Source organism: Macaca thibetana, chromosome 11 (assembly GCF_024542745.1).
Source record: "Macaca thibetana thibetana isolate TM-01 chromosome 11, ASM2454274v1, whole genome shotgun sequence".
NCBI classification, from domain to species: Eukaryota; Metazoa; Chordata; class Mammalia; order Primates; family Cercopithecidae; genus Macaca; species Macaca thibetana.
Window position 1 is genome coordinate 100,309,490 of NC_065588.1, and position 22,334 is coordinate 100,331,823.

A 22,334-nucleotide genomic window follows, 5' to 3' on the forward strand; every position below is an offset into this window, starting at 1 on the left:
ATGTCCAGCTGGTAGTACAAGTCTTGATAAGGGGGTATTAATTTCAGAGAAGTTATGCTTTTATAAAATATCATGTCCAAGTTATCTTTGCTAACATTAACAGAGTTGCTAACATGTATGCTGTTGGCTGAAAATTGGCTCATAAAATTAAAGAATATTAGAACTTCTAAGAAAGATAAAATAATGTAGCTTTAATACTTGGCTCCCCTTGCCTCTCCCCAGCCTCCCTCAAAAAAAACTCCTTCTAGGATTCCCAGCTTCCCCCAGAAAAACCCCTTCTAGGATTAAACACATTTCCGAATCTGATGACTCAAATAGTTCGGTAGTTTTGTACTGGATTGTTTTGTTTATAGATATATTTGTCCAAGAAAATAAATAAATAAACAGAATAAGAACCCCAAACTATTTTTATTTGACCTACTATAGCTGCGTTTATCTGAGTAAACTTTCCCTGTCTTGGTAAGCAGATGTTCATTGCTGATGTTTTCAAAGCTCCAGTCCAAACAAACTGTATCAGCAAACCATTTATACACTGGAAACTTAAATGTATAATATCTTTATTATTCTATAGAGAAACCACCAGCACCATCTCAAGTACAGCTGATCAAAGCCACCACCAACTCCTTTCATGTCAAGTGGGATGAAGTGTCTACAGTTGAGGGCTATCTTTTGCAGTTGAGTACGGACTTGCCATACCAAGCTGCATCATCAGATTCTTCAGCAGCACCAAATATGCAAGGTAACATAATTTTCATGCTTAAAGTATGTGTGCTCATATGCTTTTAAAAATATATACTACAGGCGAGGCATGGTAGCTCACGCCTGTAATCCCAGCATTTTGGGAGGCTGAGGCAGGTGGATCACCTGAGGTCAGGAGTTTTAGACCAGTCTGGTAAACATGGTAAAACCCCATCTCTACTAAAAATACAAAAATTAGCTGGGTATGGTGGTACATACCTGTAATCCCAGCTACTCAGGAGGCTGAAGCAAAAGAATCACTTGAACCCAGGAGGTGAAGGTTGCGGTGAGCTGAGATCATGCCACTGCACTCCAGCCTGGGCAACAGGCGAGACTCTGTCTTAAAAAAAAAAAAAAATACACACACACACATATGCACGCACACATATACTGCAGTACATATATGTGTGTGTGTCGGGGGGGGTGTTTGGGTGTATACATATATATATATATATATGTAGAATATCTGCATAAAAGTCTGTGATTAGGTTTGGTTTAAGAAATTTTATGGCATTAGGTCCATGCCTGATAATACATTGTATTTCAGTTCTGCAACTTGGCTGTCTTACCATTATGATGTAGTAGAATACATAGAAACGTAGGCTAGATTGTGTTTTCTGCAGTTCATTTTTATGTACTTTCCTAATTTGACATATTACTTGACTTCAGCAGATTGGCTTTAATTTGCTTTCATAAATATCTCAGCTTTTTCAAAAGTATTTTTAACTAAATAGGCCTTGGAAGTAAAAGCAAACACAAATTTTGCACATTTTTCCAGAGAGAATTTCAGTCAACTTAAGCAAACTATTAAGAAAACATATAACCTTTGGTAAAGATACTACTTTTTAAACTTTAATATGTAACTTTAAAAATATTTAATTATATTTTATTGAAGCTAATTAAGAGCATATCAGTCTGAACCTTTCTCATTCCTACAGGAGTCAGGATGGACCCTCACAGACAAGGCAGTAATAACATCGTTCCTAACAGTGTAAGTAAAAAAGTGTATGAAGGTAATTGGATGTTTATGGTTATAGTTTCAATTTTTATTCAGATTTTTAGCATACTACTACTCTAGAAGAGGGGTCCTTAATCCTGCCTGCACTTGAGAGTTAACTCTGAGCTAAACAAGCAAACAAACAAACACACACAGATTCCCAAGCTCTTCCTCAAATCTAGTGAAGCAGAATCTTTAGGAAAATGCCCAGGCAGCTCTGTTTTTAAAGAAAGCTTCACAGATCACTCTGACTGAAGCCTGAATTGAAAACCCCAGGCCAAGAGAAGCATAGCTGCATTACACAGAGCATCAGACTAATTCAATGTAACATGTACTTACGTGTCTATATTTTGCCATTTCTAAATGTCACACAGACATCTAAAGATGTACTTTAAAAATATGTATAAAATATTTTCTTTACTATGTATTTTGTTTACTGAAAAATATCAGTTACTAAATTGAACACTTGTGAGGTTATTTCTTGTTTATGAAGTACATCACAGTAGGTCTTGGTAGAGAGTAATGAATATGCTTACTAAGATTATTTTTATTTGGTAAACTGCCATCTACCTCAGTAGACTTTTTTCAAAGAAAATGATGTAGGTATTGACTAATTAATGTTCTGAGTATGACTGAAGACCAGTAAAGGCATAGGTCCGGAAGTATATCATGTCATACTTATAGTATGTCAGGAAGGTGTTATTACAAGTAAAGCTCATACAGTTTGTAAGTAGCCTGTCATATTAGACATAATATTTCTGTTATATGTAGTCATATGTTATATGTTGATTATATACTATGTATGTGTATATATATGTGTGTGTGTGTCACAAATTTAGATGATACTGTAAAGTTTATGATGAAGAGCAGTAGTTTCCTACCCTGTACCTACCTGCTCTTGATTTCTGTTCCCTAGAAGCAACTACTTTAAACTATTGTAGCTTTCTTTTAGTATCTAACTATGTGCAGTTGTCCTGTATCTGCAGGGCATTGGTTTCAGGACCCACCCCCCCACAGTCCCCTCGATATTCAAGTCTTGTAGTTGGCCCTGTGGAACGTGCAAATGCAAAAATTCGGCCCTCTCTATCCACAGTTTTTGCATCCTGCGAATACTGTATTTTCCATACGTGTTTGGTTGAGGACGTGGAACCCACAGATATGGAGCACCAATTGTATTTCTTAAAAATAATCCACGTCCAGGCGCGGTGGCTCACACCTGTAATCCCAGCACTTTGGGAGGCCGAGGTGGGCAGATCACGAGGTCAGGAGATTGAGACCATCCTGACTAACATGGTGAAACCCCGTCTTTACTAAAAAAAAATACAAAAAATTAGCCAGGCACGGTGGCGGGCACCTCTAGTCCCAGCTACTTGGGGGACTGAGGCAGGAGAATGGCGTGAACCCAGGAGGCGGAGCTTGCAGTGAACCGAGGTTGCGCCACTGCACTCCAGCCTGGGTGACAGAGCATGATCCTGTCTCAAAAAACAAATAAATAAATAATAATCCACATAGAAATGGACCCTCACAGTTCAAACTCATGTTGTTGAAGGTTCTACTTTTAGATCAATTGTCGTCAATAATGAAAGATGACAATTTTAATGATCTCTTACAATTCTGCCTCATCCCCTCCTTTCCTGTTCCCACATCCTTCACATATTTTTAGTAGAATTATGGCTTGATGTTTACACTATGATGGTGAAACAGTTGCAGGTGAGCCATGTAGTGTGCTATGAGAATTACTCCTTTTTCATGCAAATTTGTTTTTCCTGGCATTAACTGCCTCACTTTTTCACTTGCTTAGTTTTCTTCTTCTCTATCATTAATTCATAATCAAATTTTCCAAAAAGTTATAAAACTTAAGATATTTGGACATAAAGGTAGTTTCTTTTTTCCACCCTTGGAACAATTCCTCCTGGAGCCCCCTGTCCTCAGGTACTGGTTCTTCTCTAGGCCTGCTGCACAGCTCTCACCTTAGAACTACCTTCTCTGTTTCATAATAGGAATTTATCTCTTTCCTGTGTTACAGCCCATATTTCTTGACCTTATTTCTTCCTCTTTCTTTGTGTTTTCCTTTATTTTGTTGCAACCCCCTGAGAAGTGGGCTTATGAAAGGTAAACTTTTTGAGATCTTGCATATCTGAAAATGTCTTTAGCGTATTTAACTGATAGTTTGGCTGGCTTATAGAATCCTATATCGGAAGTTTTTCCCTCAAAAATTTGTAGGAATTTTTGTAGCGTCTTTTAGCATTCAGTGTTGCTATTGAAAAGTGTGATGCCATTTGGATTCCTGATCCTTTATATATGACTAATTTTTTATCTTTTTATCCCCAGTATTCTGAAATTTCAACAGTGATGTGCCTTAGAGTGTATGTCTTCATTTGGTGTGCCTCACCCAGTGGACCCCATTGTTCTGGAAACTCATGACCTTCATTACTGATGATTTCTTCCCTCAATTTCTTTTCTTTTTTTTTTTAATAAACTAGTCCTCTGATTTTGCTTTTTATCTTCTGTTTTCTCCGTCTATTCCAATGTTTACATTTTAAATATATCCAACCACATTTTTAATTTCTAAAAGCCTCATTTTCTTTATTTCTGTTATAGCACCCTATTCTTGTTTCATAAATATAATATCTTTCCTTCTCTCCTGAAGAATTATACTTTAAAACATTTTGGAGTTTTAGTCTGCTCTTTGTTATGTTTCTTTTTTTCAAGCTCCTTTTTATTTTTTAATGTGTTTTAATCTTGGACTTCCACATTAGAGGTTGTCATCAAGTGTCTGCTGATGCTTGGCTGTCCCTTTATGTTTAAAGTGAGGCTTTAAGAAAACCTGGAAGGCCTATGCATGTGGATGTGGCTTGTTGCTTAGTAAACCTCAATAAGAGTAAGTGGGCGGGGACCTACAAATGTCAATATCTGTGGGTCTTTTTTCTTAGACCAGTTAGTTTCCCCTAAGAATTCTCCAACCTCTTGCTTAAGGGTTATGAGCCTGGCTGTCAGAATCTGGGAGCTTAGTAAGGGGATTGGAGGGAAGGTATATTTCTGTTCAGCATTTAGACTTTCATTTAATTCCAATTTTCAGTATGGCGCCTCTCCCCATACTTGTATCATCCTCATACTTGTATCATTTGTGGGATACTGTAGCGTAGTCTAGAGACTCACATTTCAACCTTTCTACCTATTTTCCATCTTCAGCTAGAATGAAGGAGAGGAATTTCTCTGCCTTGGTATTCTGGGAGAGCAGAACTAGGGCTACAACACTTCTTAAACAGACTTCTGTGTGACAAGCTTCCAGCGTTTTCTTGTACTCTGCACCTCTGCCACCACTGACTGCCCTGGGTCCTGGGGCACAAACAGGCCACATCTTAGTGACTTTTCACTTAGGAGAAGGCTCTTAGCTCCAGCTGTTCTGTTTTACATCTTATCTACTATTCTCTCTTCTGCCATTCTCTTTTTTTCTTAAAAGGTTATAGCTTCATACTTTAAAAAATTCCTTTTTTGTCATTTGAATTGGGTTTTGGAGAAATCTCCTGAAGCAAATGTGTTTAATCTATCATGTTTAATGAAAATTCTCAGGATTTATTTATACTTATTTTATAAAATTTCAGTTAGACTGAGTGTCTGATTTTAAGCAAAAAGCACATTCCAGATGTAAGAATTTTGAAATGAAATAAACCAAATTCAAATTCTAGCTGTTACTTACTGGCTACCTGACTATAGGTTTGTAACTTAAGTTCTGTGAGTATCATTTTCTTCATCTATAATAGGGGTCAAGTTATCTTACTAATAGGATTCTTGTGAAGATTAAGTAAGATCCAGAGTGTATGGATATATATAGTACACTGTCTGCCATAATGCCTGGCATAGTTGTGGCTATCATCATCATCATCACTTATAAACAGTAGCACCACCAATTAAGGGCAAGCACAGGGCATATTATAGACAAGTATCCTCAGAGCCATGAGAAATTATGAGCTGACAATAAAAATAGAGACAGAAAAGTAACAAAAAACAAGTAATTAGAAAGAACAACATTAGGGTATTTGAATGAAGCCAGGTCACTTTTATGGTTAGGTAGACCTGTAGGTATAATAACTGATATAGACATTGATGACTTGAATTATCAAAACATTGTAAACGTAGCAGCTGGGTTCTATGGCTCACACCTGTAATCCCAACATTTTGGGAGGCCAAGGTGGTAGATCCTTCAGCTCAGGAGTTCAAGAACAGCCTTGACAACATGGCAAAACCCCATCTCTACAAAATATAGAAAAATTAGCTGGGTATGCTGGTGTGTGCCTGTAGCCCCAGCTACTTGGGAGACTGAGGCAGGAGGATTGCTTGGCAGGTGGTGGCTGCCGTGAACTGTGGTCGTGCCAGTGCAGTCCAGCCTGGTCAACAGAGCAAGATCCTGTCTCAAAAAAATAAAAAATAAAAATAATTTTTTAGGCCAGGTACGGTAGCTCACTCCTGTAATCCCAGCACTTTGGGAGGCTGAGGTGGGTGGACCTCCTGAGGTCAGAAGTTCAAGACCAGCCTTTGCCAATATGATGAAACCCCGTCTCTACTAAAAATACAAAAAATTAGCCAGGCATGGTGGTGGGTGCCTATAATCTCAGCTACTCGGGAGGCTGAGGCAGGAGAATCACTTGAACCTGGGAGGTGGAGGTTGCAGTGAGCTGAGATCGTACCATTGTACTCCAGCCTGGGCCACAAGAGCAGAACTCCATCTCAAAAATAATAATAATAATAGTAATAATTTTTTTAAAAAGTTTGAGTGTATTTATTATAGTGTGTTTAAGAAGGTTAAGAAAAATGTAATTAGGGAAATTCTTATCCAAAATACCTCATGCTATAGGATAATTATATGTATATGTATGAAATCTTTATATGGAAAACTCAGTCATATAGAATAGTTTATTTGCTTGAAGATTCCATATAGCTGAGATTTTACTTTTGGAGTTACCATATTTTTAGGATACATGTCTGCCCTTTAAGAAAATTTGACCAGACCCAGTAGCTTTGTTCTCTCCTGGGTTATGTATGTATTTGCTTGTGATACTAGCTACCACTTATTAAAATGTAGATTTTTTTTCCTCAAAATATACTCTCCCTTTCCTCTTCAAAACGGATCTTTTGAGCGTGGAGATTAAGTGAAAAGAAATTGTTTTCTTAGAAACTATTATAAAATTGAATAAAAATCCTGTATAAATTAATAATGTAATTTTTAGGTGTTTTATATTCTGATAAAAAGTATTTAAATTGTAAATTATTTTGCTTGTTTTTTACATGTATTTTTATTTCATTGAATATTGCTTACTACAGTAATCTGTTGTATTTCTTGTAGATCAATGATACAATAAACAGCACAAAAACTGAACAGCCAGCCACAAAAGAAACTTCAATGAAAAACAAACCAGACTTTAAAGCACTGACGGATTCTAATGCCATTTTATATCCATCTTTGGCATCGAATGCTTCTAATCATAATAGTCATGTGGTGGATATGCTAAGGAAAAATGAAGGTAAATGGATGACATTTTAAACTAAAGCTTTTTATAAAATTGGTAGGGAATTTAATAGTCATTGAAAAAGTAAATGTTGTACAGTTTTGATCCATTTTCCTAATAGCAAAAAACTGCCATATTCAACCTGGTTAGAATGATGTTAAAATACTAAGTAAGCACTTACCAATAGTAATGATTGATTATGAACTATGGAATTTAAATGAGGCAAATTTTTTTTTTTTTAAAGAATATCCTCTCCATCAGGAAGAACTATAGTAGAAAATGATTAGGAGACTTGTTAGGGATTCTTTTAGGACTCCAGGAGATGCATAGAGACTAAAGCAGTGGCTGACTCCAGGAGATTATACATAGAGACTAAAGCAGTGGCTGAAATGGAGAGGAGAGAATTCATCATTTAAGAGACTTTTAGAAGGTTTCATCTATTAGACTTGATAGCTGGCTGTATATGAGAAATAAAAATGAGTTGAATATGACTCCCAGTTTTTTGGGTTGGATATGAGAGTAGGTAATGATAGTCTTCATCAAAATAGGAAATATAGGAGCAAGAACGGATTTTGGAAAAGAGAGGTTCAACTTGGAACTCTGTTTTTGAGGCACTTCTGGAATATACTGATAAAGATTTCTGATGGGCAGTTGGATACTTAGGCCCGGAGTCTAGAAGGCAGTACTAGGCTAGAAACATAAATTTAGAAATTAAGAGTATTTAAATGTAATCTCCAAAAGAGCAAGGATCTTGTTGACTTGTTCACTGCTAGATTCCTAGCACCTGGTGCAGTGCCCGGGAGATATGTATGGATTTGGGAATGGTATTTAACGCACAGAAAAATATATAAGGGCGACAAGAAGAAGGCTTAAGTTTGTGAGGCATGATCTATGTCTGCCTTATTTCACCATTATAAAAACAAATACAATATCTCATACATGGTAGACTTCACTGTTGTGGAATGAATGAATATACGTCCTAGGGGAAAAAAAAAAACCAGCTTCAAAAAGGAGTATGTGGTCAGCATTGTTTACAGTGCAGAAAAGTCAAGTAAATGAAAATTGAAAAATACCCCCTAGAAATCATTGATGTTTGCCAGAATTATTTTATTAGAGTAGTGTGCTAGAAATCAAATTTTGGGGAGATCAAGGAAGTATAAACTGCTCTAAAGGGAATTAGTAAAGGGAGAGGGTAATTGGTGGGAATTGTTGGGTAAATGAAGAGGTGTGTCGTTTGCTTCAGGAACTTGATGATGTTTATGGGACAAGGACCAAAAACTACTGACAAAGAATCTGAAAACCCTGAAGAGAGAGGAATGATTGATGAGGGTCCCAACATATAGGGGAAGGAATGGGACCAAGAATACAGGAAGATATATTCAGATTTTTTAGGAGAGAGGTCAGCAAATCTTCTGCAATGGAAGATAGGGAGGATGAGTACAATTATTAGTACAATTCCAGTTTGCAGCCAGAGAAGGCAAAAAAATGAGATAATTCATGCCTAATGACCTCTAATATTTTTTTCCTGAAATGAAGGGCAGAGCCATTTGATCTATGATTTAGTGAAAAGTCAAGAACAATGGCTCAGTGTTTAGAATGAACGAGGAAGGTAAAAAGTTGGATATCCATTATGGATATAATGCACTTTATTTTTCTAAACATTTTATGCCTAATGGTTAATTCATACTAATACCATTTGTGGTGCTCATGTATGATTTTAAAACTGAAAGTACCAAGAATCATATGACAAGAACTATAAGACATAACAATTATCTGCAGATGTTATATTAATAATTACCTTTTCCCTTTTATTTTAGGTCCTCACACTTCAGCAAATGTAGGTGTTCTAAGTAGTTGCCTGGATGTAAGAACAGTAATTCCTGAAACTTCTGTATCCAGTACTGTTTCCAGCACACAAACTATGGTAACCCAGCAGACCATTAAAACTGAATCATCCAGTACAAATGGGGCAGTTGTTAAAGATGAAACTTCACTAACAACATTCAGTACCAAATCTGAAGGTTTGAAATGTGTTTCACATACTGTATTTTGAACCATTTATGTATGTAAATTCATCAAACTTACTTGTCTTAGATGGGAATTGCATTTCATCTTGGAATTTTGTTATTAGTCATTTCAACTTAATTTCTGTGAGCAAGAGTTTTCATTTGACCTAAATTTAACTTTTAGAATCTTTAAGAATTCTCTTTAGTTTTTGTTTTCTTTCAATCATGACTTTATGGATTTTGACCATATATTTACCTTTATCAACTTTCATCTTTCCAGAATGTAATGTAAACAGATAAAGCATTTCAGTTAAAATTATTTTATAAAATATTCTCTGCATAAAATATTTAGATTAGCACACATCACTGAAATACAATCAGAATGTGTCTTTCCTACTGTGAATAAATTTAGCAAACTGTTTTTTAGACAAGATTGGTTCTAGACTGTGTATTAACAATTCTTCCAACTTGCTTGATTTCTAATTTGATAAATTCTTATTCTTTTGGAATAGGAATTGTATTGCATCTTTAGTAAACATTCTCTGAAGTTCTAGCTAGTCATCAAACCCTTAAAAAATGAAGTTTATGAATTGTTTTGAGTTAAAGGGTCAATATTACTACTTATTGTCAATAATAGTACAATACCCTCTGGCTGTTTTTTTATTATGATAAAATACACATAACATAAAATTTGCTGTCTTAGCCATTTTTAAGTTTACAGTTAGTGGCATTAAATATATATTTAAAAATTATATTTTAATGTATCTGGTAAGTTATGTAAATCTTATCTGATAAATTGTTTAATTTTTAGTTGATGAAACATATGCACTGCCTGCAACGAAGATCAGCCGTGTAGAGACACATGCTACAGCAATGCCGTTTTCTGTAAGTACATGACCTGGTGATGATGCATGTTTACACATGATTATGTACTTTTAAATGCTGAGCAACTTCTAAATAATTTCATAAAAAGATTCTCAGGTCTCAGTAACGAATTGACATACATTTAGAAATAAATGATTGAATAGGAAAATGTTCACAGTATAATGTTTAGTGAAAAAGCTGGATAAAAAATAACGTGTTGTGTTCTCAATTTTGTTAAAAAATACATGCAATTCATACATTTATACTCTCACATGTACCCACACATAACCACTCTAAAATCCAGGTGGGGGGCCACAGATACTTTTTACTTTCTTCTTTATGCTTTTTATATTTTTCTATAATGAAATGTTATTTTTATAATCAGAAATGTGTGTATGTATATATACATACATATATGTGTATATATGTGTAAATTACATTAATGGTTAAAAGATAGGATGTGTTATGGAACATAAAACTTGAATGGCTGTATTGCTAGCTACTTAATAGGAGCACAACAGAATATTGCAATAGTGGATTGACATAAATGTAGGGTAGCCCAATAATCTCTGATATTTGGTTGTTTTACATAGGCCAAATTTGGTATGCATGGCACCAAACTTAAAATGCCAGGAAAGTGCCTTACAAATATACCAAGATTGTCTTACTTAGATAAATATAAGGATAAAACATACATATATATACTTTTGAGGGTTTTTTTTTTGTTATTAGTCATTTCAACTTAATTTCTGTGAGCAAGAGTTTTCATTTGACCTAAATTTAACTTTTAGAATCTTTAAGAATTCTCTTTAGTTTTTGTTTTCTTTCAATCGTGACTTTATGGATTTTGACCATATATTTACCTTTATCAGCTTTCATCTTTCCAGAATGTTAAGTCCTGGTGTTTTTAGACTCATCTCAGGGAAGGATTACTAAAATGAATTTTTTTTCTCTTGAGTCTATTTTGCCATGCATCAGCCAGAATTGTATTTGTTATTTGAGTTGGAGCCAGTTGTTTTATAAAAGTTGTTGAAGAGAGTTTTTACAACAAGTTTAAAGCTATTACTCTTTTTTTAACTTTAAAGACTCTTCTAGTTAGCTCACTTTGTCATGTGTGATAGCCTAAATATTAAAAAAATGTGAATTATAAGCATGTACCTCTGCTGTTATATATTTAAGACAGAAATAAATAACTGAAGTGCACATTTGTTTTGAGCTTCTGGAAACAGTGTCTCATTTATAAGAAGATGGCTTTAAAAGGTTAGTTCCAGGGATAAGTATAATTCACTTACCACTAAAAGTAGCTTAAGGTAGAGGAAGTTTATTTGTTTTAAAACAGGATAAAAAATGTAAAACTGTTTAATCTACTCCTCTTTAGTATATACTAAAGTATATTCAAATTGCATTTTAGTTTTGAACATTTTTTCTCCTTTTAGGTTTGGAGAATCACAGGTATTTTAAGTGCAAAGATCACTGAATTTTTGCTAGTTGTTTTTGGATCTAGAAATGAGCCAGCTTGGAATGAATTTTTCTTTATTTGCTCCTTTTGGAGCAAGTTGTAATGTTAACGCTAAAGGAATTACATTTTCTGAGAGAGTCTCTGAAATGACAATGTTCTATAAAATAGCTGGCATTTTAACATATCACTGATTGGAAAGCATGCTAACTCCAGCTAGGTTGATAGTACAGAGCTACTGACTTGGAGAATGCCTGTCACTCCTGTGTTTGAATTGGCATCCCTGTTTCACTGTCAGTTGACCTAATCTGTTAAGACTTTATTTACATATGAGTTGTTAATGTTGTGGTGTTTATCCAAATACCTACTTGTAGATCACTGCATGGACTTATTAAATCTTGAAATTTTTCATATATTCAATAAGAGTCTTCATAAATTTTTTTTCTCTGAAATTAGAAAGAGACTCCTTCAAATCCAGTGGCCACAATGAAAGCAGGAGAACGACAATGGTGTGATGTGGGAATTTTTAAAAATAATACAGCTTTGGTGAGCCAGTTTTATTTGCTGCCAAAAGGGAAGCAAAGCATCTCAAAGGTAGTTATTGATGTATTTTCTACATTGTAAATTATAAGCCTCAAGGATGAGATTTTTCTTTACCAATAACTAAGAAAGGGAAAGAAAAAAATAATTAAGAATGAGATTTCTTTTTTAGAACCCTGATTCAGGTCACTTGAATGAGTAAAATTGGGATCCATCCACAATCTGTATAATTGTGAATTCTGTATACCAAATGTATTAGGCCATTCTCGCATTGCTATAAAGAAATACCTGAGACTGGCCAGGTGCAGTGGCTCACGCCTGTAATCCCAGCACTTTGGGAGGCCAGGGTGGGCGGATCACAAGGTCAGGAGATCGAGACCATTCTGGCTAACACAGTGAAACCCTATCTCTACTAAAAGTACAAAAAATTAGCCGGGTGTGGTGGCAAACACCTGTAGTCCAAGCTACTCAGGAGGCTGAGGCAGGAGAATGGCATGAACCCGGGAGGTGGAGCTTGCAGCGAGCCAAGATGGCGCCACTGCACTCCAGCCTGGATGACAGTGCAAGACTCCGTCTCAAAAAAAAAAAAAAAGAAAAGGAAATACCTGAGACTGTATAATTTATAAAGAGGTTTAAATGGCTCAAGGTTCCACAGGCTATACAGGAAGCATGATGCTGGCATCTGCTCAGCTTCTGGAGAGGCCTCAGAAAACTTCCAATCATGGCAGAAGATGAAGGAAAAGCAAGCATGTCTTACATGGCAGGAACAGGGGCAATGCGTGGGGTGGGGAGGTGCCACACACTTTTAAACAACCAGATCTCATGAGAACTCACTATACAATACTAAGGGGGGATGGTGCTAAACCATTCATGAGAACTCTGCCCCTACGATCCAATCACCTCCCATCAGGTCCTACCTCCAACACTAGGGATTACAATTCTACATGAGATTTGGTAGGAAAACAGATCCAAATCATATCACCAAGTTACACTGTATTCTTTGTTAAGGCCCTTTGTATGGACTACATCACAAGCATGTCATTTAAAAAATCTTTGAACCAGGTGTGGTGGAGCATGCCTGCAGTCCCAGCTACTCAGGAGGCTGAGTCAGGAGGATTGCTTGAGCCCAGGAGTTTGAGGCTGCAGTGCAGTGTGATTGCACCTGTGAATAGCCACTACATTCCAACCTGGGCAACATAGCAATACCTATCTCTAAATAAAAAAAAAAAAAAAACTTATACAATCACTGAGGTGGAGAGTTTTTTGTTTGTTTGTTTGAGACAGGGTCTTGCTCTGTCACCCAAGCTGGAGTGCAGTGGTGCGATCAGAGCTCACTGCAGTCTCAATCTCCTGGGCTTAAGTTATCCTCACACCTTGGCTTCCTGAGTATCTAGGACTACAGGGACAAGCCACCATTACCAGCTAATTTTTGTAGAGACTGGGTTTCACCATGTTGCCCAGGTTGGTCTCCAACTCCTGGGCTCAAGTGATCCTTCCGCCCCAGCCTCCAAAAGTGCTGGGATTACAGCCATGAGCCACCACACCCAGCCAATGAGCTGGGTTTTGAGTCATAAATAATTTAGTCTGACTAGCACAGATAAGAGTTTTTTGAAATATCTCTAATTTTGTTAACCAGTGTGTCTAGAGAATGGAACTTTTTTTTCTATTGAAAAAAAATTTTTTATTTCTGATTTTACAATTAAAAAAATCTAAAAGCCCTGATACGCTATTAAATACAATCTAATATTCCCTTGATGCTGAAACCCCTTAAAGAGGACCTCATATACATATATGAGATATTTGATATATATGTAAATTAGACATTTAACCTTCTAAGAATTATTACATAGATAACAGCTCCAAAGCACATTGAAAAAATTTATAAAGGCCAGGTGCAGTGACTCATGCCTGTAATCCCAGTACTTTGGAAGGCTAAGGTGAGAGGAGCTTGAGCCCAGGAGTTCCAGGCCAGCCTGGGCAACATGGCAAGATCCTGTCTTACAAAAAATAAAGAAATTTGCTGGGCAAGGTACACGCTTCTGCTCCCAACTACTTGGGAGGCTGAGGTGGGAGGATCACTTGAACCAGGAGGTCAAGGCTGCAGTGAGCCATGTTCAGGCCACTGCACTCCAGCCTGGATGACAGAGTGAGATGCTGTCTCCAAAAAATAAATAAATAAATAAATAAAAATTAAAAAATTACTAAATGGAGAATTTCTGAGAGAGAATTGCCAAGGAAATAGATGTTCATTTTGAATCTCCTGAAGATATGTACAAATGGGGAATATATCCTATATATTTATATGTATTTTAGTTGCTCTACTATTACTCCTCATATCCCTCTTTTTCATATAGAATTTTTCTAACTCTTGACAAAAATAGAAATTCTAGTTAATAATTAGTATTATGCCCAGTGAAATTTCTCACTGTAGTTGGATTTCATATATAAAGACGTGTCTGTGTCTAAGGGCCTAGTAGCTACCTGATTTTTCCTAAAAGAAAAAATAGCCTAAAATTTAGAGCTAGTAAACTTAGGGTTGAATCACTAGTTCCAGCATTCAGCAGTGTGAGCTTGGCAAGTCAACTTGTTTAATCTCTCCCAGACTCAGTTTCCTCATCTGTAAAGTAGAGATGACATGGCTCCCTTAAAGTAGGAGAGCACATTGGCACTCTCTGTCTAACTGGGAGAGTTAGGGAGCATATGTAAAAATTGTTTGAAAGTTGTAAATGTTATTATCTTCCTACCTAGAGTATATAATCTAATTATTTAACATTTATTTGGTGTCTGCTGAATTTTAATTTTAAAAAATGCTCTATAGGCCGGGCGTGGTGGCTCATGCCTGTAATCCCAGCACTTTAGGAGGCTGAGACGGGTGGATCACCTTTGCTCGGGAGTTCCAGACGGGTCGATCACCTTTGGTCAGGAATTCCTGGCCAGCATGGCAAAACCCTGTCTCTGCTAAAAAATACAAAAATTAGCTGGGGGTGGTGGCAGTCATTTGTAATCTCAGCTACTTGGGAGGCTGAGGCAGGAGAATCGCTTGAATCTGGGAAGCGGACTGTTGCAGTGAGCTGAGATTGTGCCGCTGCACTCCAGCCTGGGAGACAGAGCGAGACTCCATCTCAAAAAAAAAAACAAAAAACACTCTGTACTACCTGCTAGTCCCTCCTTTTCTATCAAGCTTGCCTGCCTGTCTCTAAAGGGTATTGTTCCTGGGCAGACTATTATTTGACAGTATATCTTCTGAGATTTCTGCTTCAAGATAAGTTTACATGATGATGGGATAGTTGATACTTTGTTTATAGTGGTTGTCAGCTTTTTTTCTACCTTCACATTGTTCACGTGAAGAATGCTCTTACATTTATCTGTATAATCAGTGATTCTCAGTTGGAAAGAGTGCTCGCCTCTGGATAAGGAGCAGATGTATGCTTCTCTGTTGGAGGGTTGATTCCATGTGAGAGAGAGGGAGATAAATGTGAACCAGAACCTTAAAACATAATTTATGTTTTAAAAGTTTTTTTGTTTATTAAAAATTGAATTAATTTTTGAAACTTTAATAATATTAATTGTACCTTTTCTTTAACTTTTGCATATATTACATTTTAGGTAGGAAATGCAGATGTACCTGACTACAGCTTGCTTAAGAAACAAGATCTTGTTCCAGGCACAGGATACAGATTCAGGGTTGCTGCAATCAATGGTTGTGGGATAGGTCCTTTCAGCAAAATCAGTGAATTTAAAACTTGTATTCCTGGTTTTCCTGGAGCTCCTTCTGCAGTCAGAATTTCAAAGGTGAGACATCGGGTCAAGACTTGTTGATTTTAAATTATTTGAAATTTCATATGTGAAGTAAACTAGTTTAGAAATTCTTGTTACCATCTTATGAAATGAGAGATACCTAAAAGAATGGATTAAAAGTTTAAAAAATAATTTTAGCTAATCATTCATATTTTTTTAACTTTTATTTTAAATTCAGGGGCATATGTGCAGGTTTGTTCCAAAAGTAAATGAGTGTCATGGGGGTTTGTTATGCACATTATTTCATCACCCAGGTATTAAGCCTAGTATCCATTAGTTATTTTTCCTGATCCTCTCCCTCCTCCCACCCTCCACTCTCCGAAAGGCCCCAGTGTGTGTTGTCTGCCTCTACGTGTCCATGTGATTTCAAGCAAAATTACAGCATCCAAATCACAGAAAGGCAGGGAAATCTGGTATGCTTCTAAATTTGTTCTTGTTATTATGGAATGAAAACATTTGGCTGGAGAATTTTAATAGAGGACTCAAAACTGAATTATATTTTATCCTAATGTCCCGTCCCTCCCTAGAGATTGTTTAGGAAATAAAAATCCCCGTTTTGGGACATTACAGGTAGACATTTAAACTTAGTTGTTTTTGGAAAGCAAGTGTGAATTAAACATTGTAGATTCAAATGAGGTAGGTTTTAAAAATCAACAAAAAAAGATCTAACATCTAATGCAATTATTTTAGCAAAAATGAGCATTTTGTATTCTAAAGATAGACTCAACATAATGAGTGATAACAGAGGAAACTTAAGAACCTTTAACCTGTTTTTTTTCCCGCCCTCTTCAAGAATGTTGAAGGTATCCACCTTTCCTGGGAACCTCCAACTTCACCTTCTGGAAATATTTTGGAATATTCAGCCTACTTGGCTATCCGCACAGCACAGATACAAGATAATCCAAGTCAACTTGTGTTCATGAGGATTTATTGTGGTCTTAAGACATCATGTACAGTAACTGCTGGGCAACTTGCAAATGCACATATTGATTATACATCCAGGCCTGCCATTGTGTTCAGGATATCAGCAAAGAATGAAAAGGGATATGGACCAGCTACACAAGTTCGGTGGCTTCAAGGTAACAATAAGAAAGCACCTTTAAATTGAATTTTTTTTTACTGAAGCTATTGTGATTATGATTATTTATTAGTAACTGGTTATGAAGATTTGTCATTTAAAAGAGTATTCTCTGACTGTATTTCCAGCAGTTATGAACTTAAGTTTGTAAATTGTTCTTAAAATGTATTTGCTGAATTATAGATCCAAATAAAAGAAAAGAAGCAAAGACTCTCTGAAAATTAGTATATGAGTTCTTCCTTACAGATATAGCTCTTTTATAAAGAAAAACAGTGAAATTAAGATAAAAGCTAGAAAGCTTTATTACCCCAATATATTTTATAAGGGCTATGTAACCCAGTCATCCTAGAGTTATTGAGATAATTCTAGTAACTGGCTGTTGTATACTATGCTGTCTTATATAGTAAATGTTCTCTACTTTGTTAATGTCCTATCTTTGAGTACTCCCTCTATCTTTATTCTATATGAGCAGTGTTCCTCTAACAGCTGTCTTCTATTGGATAATATGTGTGATACTATAATAATTCTAGTAGTTGTTTGATTCCTTTCTTTGTTTACAGTTATTACAGAGCTTAAGAAATTAAAAAAGAAAGAGGCAAGTTTAGAAACTGCTTTTGAACTTTTATTATTTTCCAAGAATCATGGTAAAATACAATAAGAACAATGAGTTTTCTTGATTCTTACCAGGCCAATATATTTGAATATATTTTTGGCCAAAGCACTTAACTTATCTGGCCCTCATTTTCCTCATAACAGATGAGAGAGTGAAAACCGTTTATCTTTTAGGTCCCTTTCAGCACTAAGGTTTTGTGTTTTTAGTAGAAGTGAAATATATCCCTGAACATTTTCATCTGTCTTAATGGCTCTAATTTTGCTTTTGCTAAAATTAAAATCTTCATAATTGAATTCAAAATTAAAGTATATGTCCTCCTACTGGAGAAAGAAACAAGCACCTTAACAGGACACAAGTTTTAAAATGGTGTTTTAAACATTTGTAAGATTTTTGTAAATGCTCTAAATGTTTTATTTTTGCATTGTTTTTACCTTGAAATTGTATAAACTTTTTTACTATGAAAATATAAGCATTAGACAGCTAACTCAGGTTCCATTACAACCTTAAAGATACAGATAGGTATTATAAACACTCTGCTACAGGTAACTTGTTTTAAACTTTTTAGGAATTTCATGGTTCCACTGTCTATTTAAACCTGGAATTAATATACAGAGCAATAATTGCAGAAAAGATATTTCAAACTAAGAGCTTCAATAACTGCAGGGGCACAGGTCTATCTTTTTTTATACCACATAACCTTATGCCAGTTTAGGTTGACTGAGTAGCTATGTCCTCAAATTTCATGTATAATACCCCCCAGCAAAGATGGATTTAATTGTGCAGAATTGATATATATGTGTGTTCCAGTTACTAATTTAAAGTGTATAGAATATTTTAATATATAATTTTTGTAAAGAACTGGGATTTTTATACTACAGTATTTGTAATTAATGTGTCTCACTAATTAAGTTTCTCTTGAAGAAAATATGCAAATTGTTAGACACATAATAAGTGGTTTCCAAACTCTAAAGATAAAATAAATGCACTACTATGGTGTTGTTAGAATACCTTTTTTGTGGCTGTATGAATCTTTACTCTTTAAATGTGTACTTTACAATGTTTACAAGGAGCTTCTCTGGTTTGTTATCCCAGCAATGCCCTTGATGAGAGCTTCATTCTGCATTTGTTTAATTCATATGCTTTGCTTTTGGCATATGCTTGCTTTTTGCACTAGTAGAATTTTAACTTACCTCATTATTATGTTTGTAATCATTTGTCTAGCTTCTGTAATGTGTCTGATATAGGCTAAACAAATACTTAACCAAAGTTAAAATACATGATAAGCAATTTTGCACATATTAAATATTAGGGTTTGTTGTGTATATGTGTATACTTAATTATAAAAAGAAAATGAATGGAAAGTTATACTAAAAGTATATGTTTGAAGCCCAATTATTTTAAAGATCTATTGCTTTAATAGAAAAAGTTTGGCTTTCAACGCTTTCTTTTCTGCATTAATTAACAACGTGCATCTTGAAGCACTTCTAATGACAAGGAATAAGTTGATTTTAAGCAAAGGATAGAATATTTGTTTGAGTGTGCACATTTATACCTGTTTAGTATTTGATTCAGTTTACTTTGCTTAAATGCCTCCACTGTTCTGGACCAGGAGGTGATTCTGAACCTGTGGTTCTAACATATGACTTATTTTTTAGAGGGAAGAGAAGTCTTTCTATACTGAGGGATTTGTTAAAATGATAAATGTTTTTGCCTTGATACTTAGCCCAGATTCTTTTTTTTTTTTTTTTGGCATTTGTACATTAAGCACCAGTCATATTTATCTCTGTGATAAGGGATTGGTGACTAAAAAATGCCATTAAGAAATCTCTGTGGCTTTGACATTAGTAGTTAATAAGAGATCTTAGAGCTGTGTGCTGATGAATAGAATGAATTGGAGTAAATAGCAAAAGGAGTGCATTTAGCTTCTTATGATTTGCACATTTTCTAAGTGAAGATCCCTCTGTGTAGCAGTAGGGCTGTATCATGCAGACATTTTTCATAGGGTTTGCACTGAGTTAAATGACTTTCTTTACTCTTCCCAGCTGGGTAAGCAATTCAGATGTAACAGCCTTTGTGCCAGTCCTCTTCTGTGTTCTGCAGCTCGGGCTCTCATAAGTAGTACAAGTATTTTTGATGTTGCATGCTCTCAGAATTATGTTTTCTAAAATATCATATTGGCTTCATTTTAGTTTAATAAACTTCTTTGGCAACTTAATTAGACATAGGGTATATATAAACTCAATTTTATCTGCATTTTTTAAAAAATTGAAATAATCTGATTGCATGTATGAAGGACTCCTGCCTCATTACCCAATTACATAAATACAATTATCTATAGGAAGGCAAAATTGTTGATCTGTTATTTCAAAGACTTGTAGACTAGCAAAGATTCATTCTGATTAGAAATAAGGTCTATAGCTAAAGATATTTTTATTTTAAAAAATTACAGCCCTTGTAACGTAAAAATCATTTGTAACATTGGATATGAAGAGTTATTAGTATTTAAAATTATTGTAGTCATTTGATCATAAATGAAGTAGATTGCAAAATAGACTTGGTCTTTGACCCTTTAAGGTGTAATTGACTGACTGTTGTGTTTTCCAAGACTGATTTTAGGCAGTTTTATGTATCGTGTACCAATGATATGTAAAATAAAGCACCTTTTCTACTATAAACAATTACAGGTGTTATTTATTTTGAAGGATATGAAAGACAAGTTAGTGATGGCAGAGTGAATCTGTAGAAATGTTGATTTTATATTTAAAATAACATGTAAACATTAAACATATTAACATGTTTAATTAATATTTGATAATTAACATGTTTAATAATTGTTAAACATATATTTAAAAGGCTGCCTGTATTGTTTGAAATAATATAGGCAACCTTTAAATTAAGAATGGATTGTGTTTAAAAACTTGTTTTTAAGTTTTCAAGATGGCAATTGGGAGTCATTTTCTCATAGAAATGTAAATCCTATGTAAGTAACCCTTGTCATACCTGAACTAGTATGCTTGAAAGTAAAAAGGCAAATGACTCCAAGAAACAGTCTAAACTTGTTGTCACCTTTTTTTTTTTGTCTTTCATTTACTCTAAAATATTTTTCTTTATTCTTTTCATCCTTTTAAATTCATAGCAGCCAGACTTCTGACCTGCTACTCCATTGAAATGGCTCTAGCAAAGTTCAAGGATAACTTCCCATTTCCCAAATCCAGGGAACTCTTTTATCATATTTAATCTTGTCATTTGAAGCTTTTGTCCACTGTCTCGGCACTTCCTCGTTTTTGTAGTGTCTATGATACCATGCTTTCTGTCCATCTTTACACACCTCCTCCTGTCTATGGTCCCCTTTTTTACTCCCACCTGGCCCCATTCATCTTTTTTCCTAGATTCAGGCCAAACTGCCAACCTGAAGAAGTCTTTCCTGACATACTCCACCACCAGCTAAATTTAACCCCTTCTTTTTGTTCTCCCACTGTCCTTTGTTAAATCTTATGTCATAGCAGTCTAAAAACCTAGTGCCCCTATTTGTTAGCATGTCCCTCTCCGTCTGCTAGATGGTAGGTCTTCGAGGCAGAGATTGGGTCTTTATACCCGTTCCATGTTGGCCGGCTAGTTAACTAGTACTTAAATATTTTAACAAGTGGGTAAAGAAAATTGTCACCTTTACACTTCTTCATATTCCCACTCCTCCTAAATAGAGGTCAAAAATGGGAGGGAAGCTTTGAAAGGGAAAGAGATTTTTTGCAGATTTGCCAAGTTCTGGAGGAAATACAAACTCTTTAGCTTTGTCTTCCCCTGCCCTGCTTTTAGGTTAAAAGAAGTTCTGGGATAAGAGATTTAGTATAGGAGGTCTTTGATTTGAAAAGGTCCTTCTACTAGATCAGGTTTGTTTTTTTTTTAAAAAAAAAAAAAAAGGAAAGAAGAAAGATCATAGTCTTTGATGAGGTTATGGGCATTGCTGGATTATGATTTTTAACACTGGATGATCAAAATGAGCTAAAACTGTCAAAGTTAATCTCTGCCTGACACTAGAAATTACCTACCTATATAAGTTCAGGGAACTACTGAAGGACATGGATACCAGGATTGGAACTGCATTGGATTCTGTTACATATCAAGTCAGGTCACTGTTACCATCTCTAAGCTTGTAGGACAGAAGATTCTTACACTCAGGAAAATGAGATGACATTGACAAAACTCCCTTCTAACTTTTCTAGTTATAGTTGTTAGTCCCTAGACTTATAGATTTCTGTGACTCCAGAAAAAAACTTACTTTGATCATTCCTGGAAAAACATGAACTACAAAATTCTGGGGGAAAATCAATAAATTCTGTAAACTAAATGAAGGGCTCATGTCTGTAATCCCAGGCCAAGGTGGGTGGATCACCTGAGGATTGACCAGCCTGGCCAATATGGTGAAACCCCGTCTCTACTAAAAATACAAAAATTAGCTTGGCGTGGTGGCGGGCGTCTATAATCCCAGCTACTTGGGAGGCTGAGGCAGGAGAATCACTTGAAGCTGGGAGGCAGAGGTTGCAGTGAGCCAAGATTTTGCCATTGTACTCCAGCCTGAGCAACAAGAGTGAAACTCCATCTCAAAAAAAAAAAAAAAAAAAAAAAAAAAAAAAAGCCATAAAATCTGAGAACACCAGCCTCCTTGTTCAAAATAGATTTCTACATCTCATTAGTATCAATTTGCTTCTCTCCTGTTTTCTGCAGAACTAATTATCAAGA

General features: G+C 35.5%; 2 protein-coding genes across 11 annotated transcripts in view; one reads left to right on the forward strand and one right to left on the reverse strand.

Annotated features, from left to right (window-relative positions):
• Positions 1-18,604, forward strand: part of HCFC2 (host cell factor C2) — a 41,272-nt gene extending 22,668 nt beyond the window's left edge. For 2 of the 3 annotated variants that reach the window (XM_050748459.1, XM_050748460.1), the window contains exons 8-15: positions 572-739; positions 1,677-1,729; positions 7,080-7,257; positions 9,060-9,263; positions 10,060-10,133; positions 12,025-12,162; positions 15,715-15,900; positions 16,700-18,604. In XM_050748459.1, the coding sequence (XP_050604416.1) occupies positions 572-739; positions 1,677-1,729; positions 7,080-7,257; positions 9,060-9,263; positions 10,060-10,133; positions 12,025-12,162; positions 15,715-15,900; positions 16,700-17,014 (1,316 nt within the window). In that variant the 3' untranslated portion in view covers positions 17,015-18,604. Of the gene's footprint in view, positions 1-571; positions 740-1,676; positions 1,730-7,079; positions 7,258-9,059; positions 9,264-10,059; positions 10,134-11,291; positions 11,373-12,024; positions 12,163-15,714; positions 15,901-16,699 lie in introns of those variants that run through there. The other variant, XR_007717705.1, reaches the window with a different exon arrangement.
• The window catches only part of LOC126930917 (protein BRAWNIN), a 732,366-nt gene that overhangs the window by 139,595 nt on the left and 570,437 nt on the right, over positions 1-22,334 (reverse strand). The window lies entirely within an intron of this gene.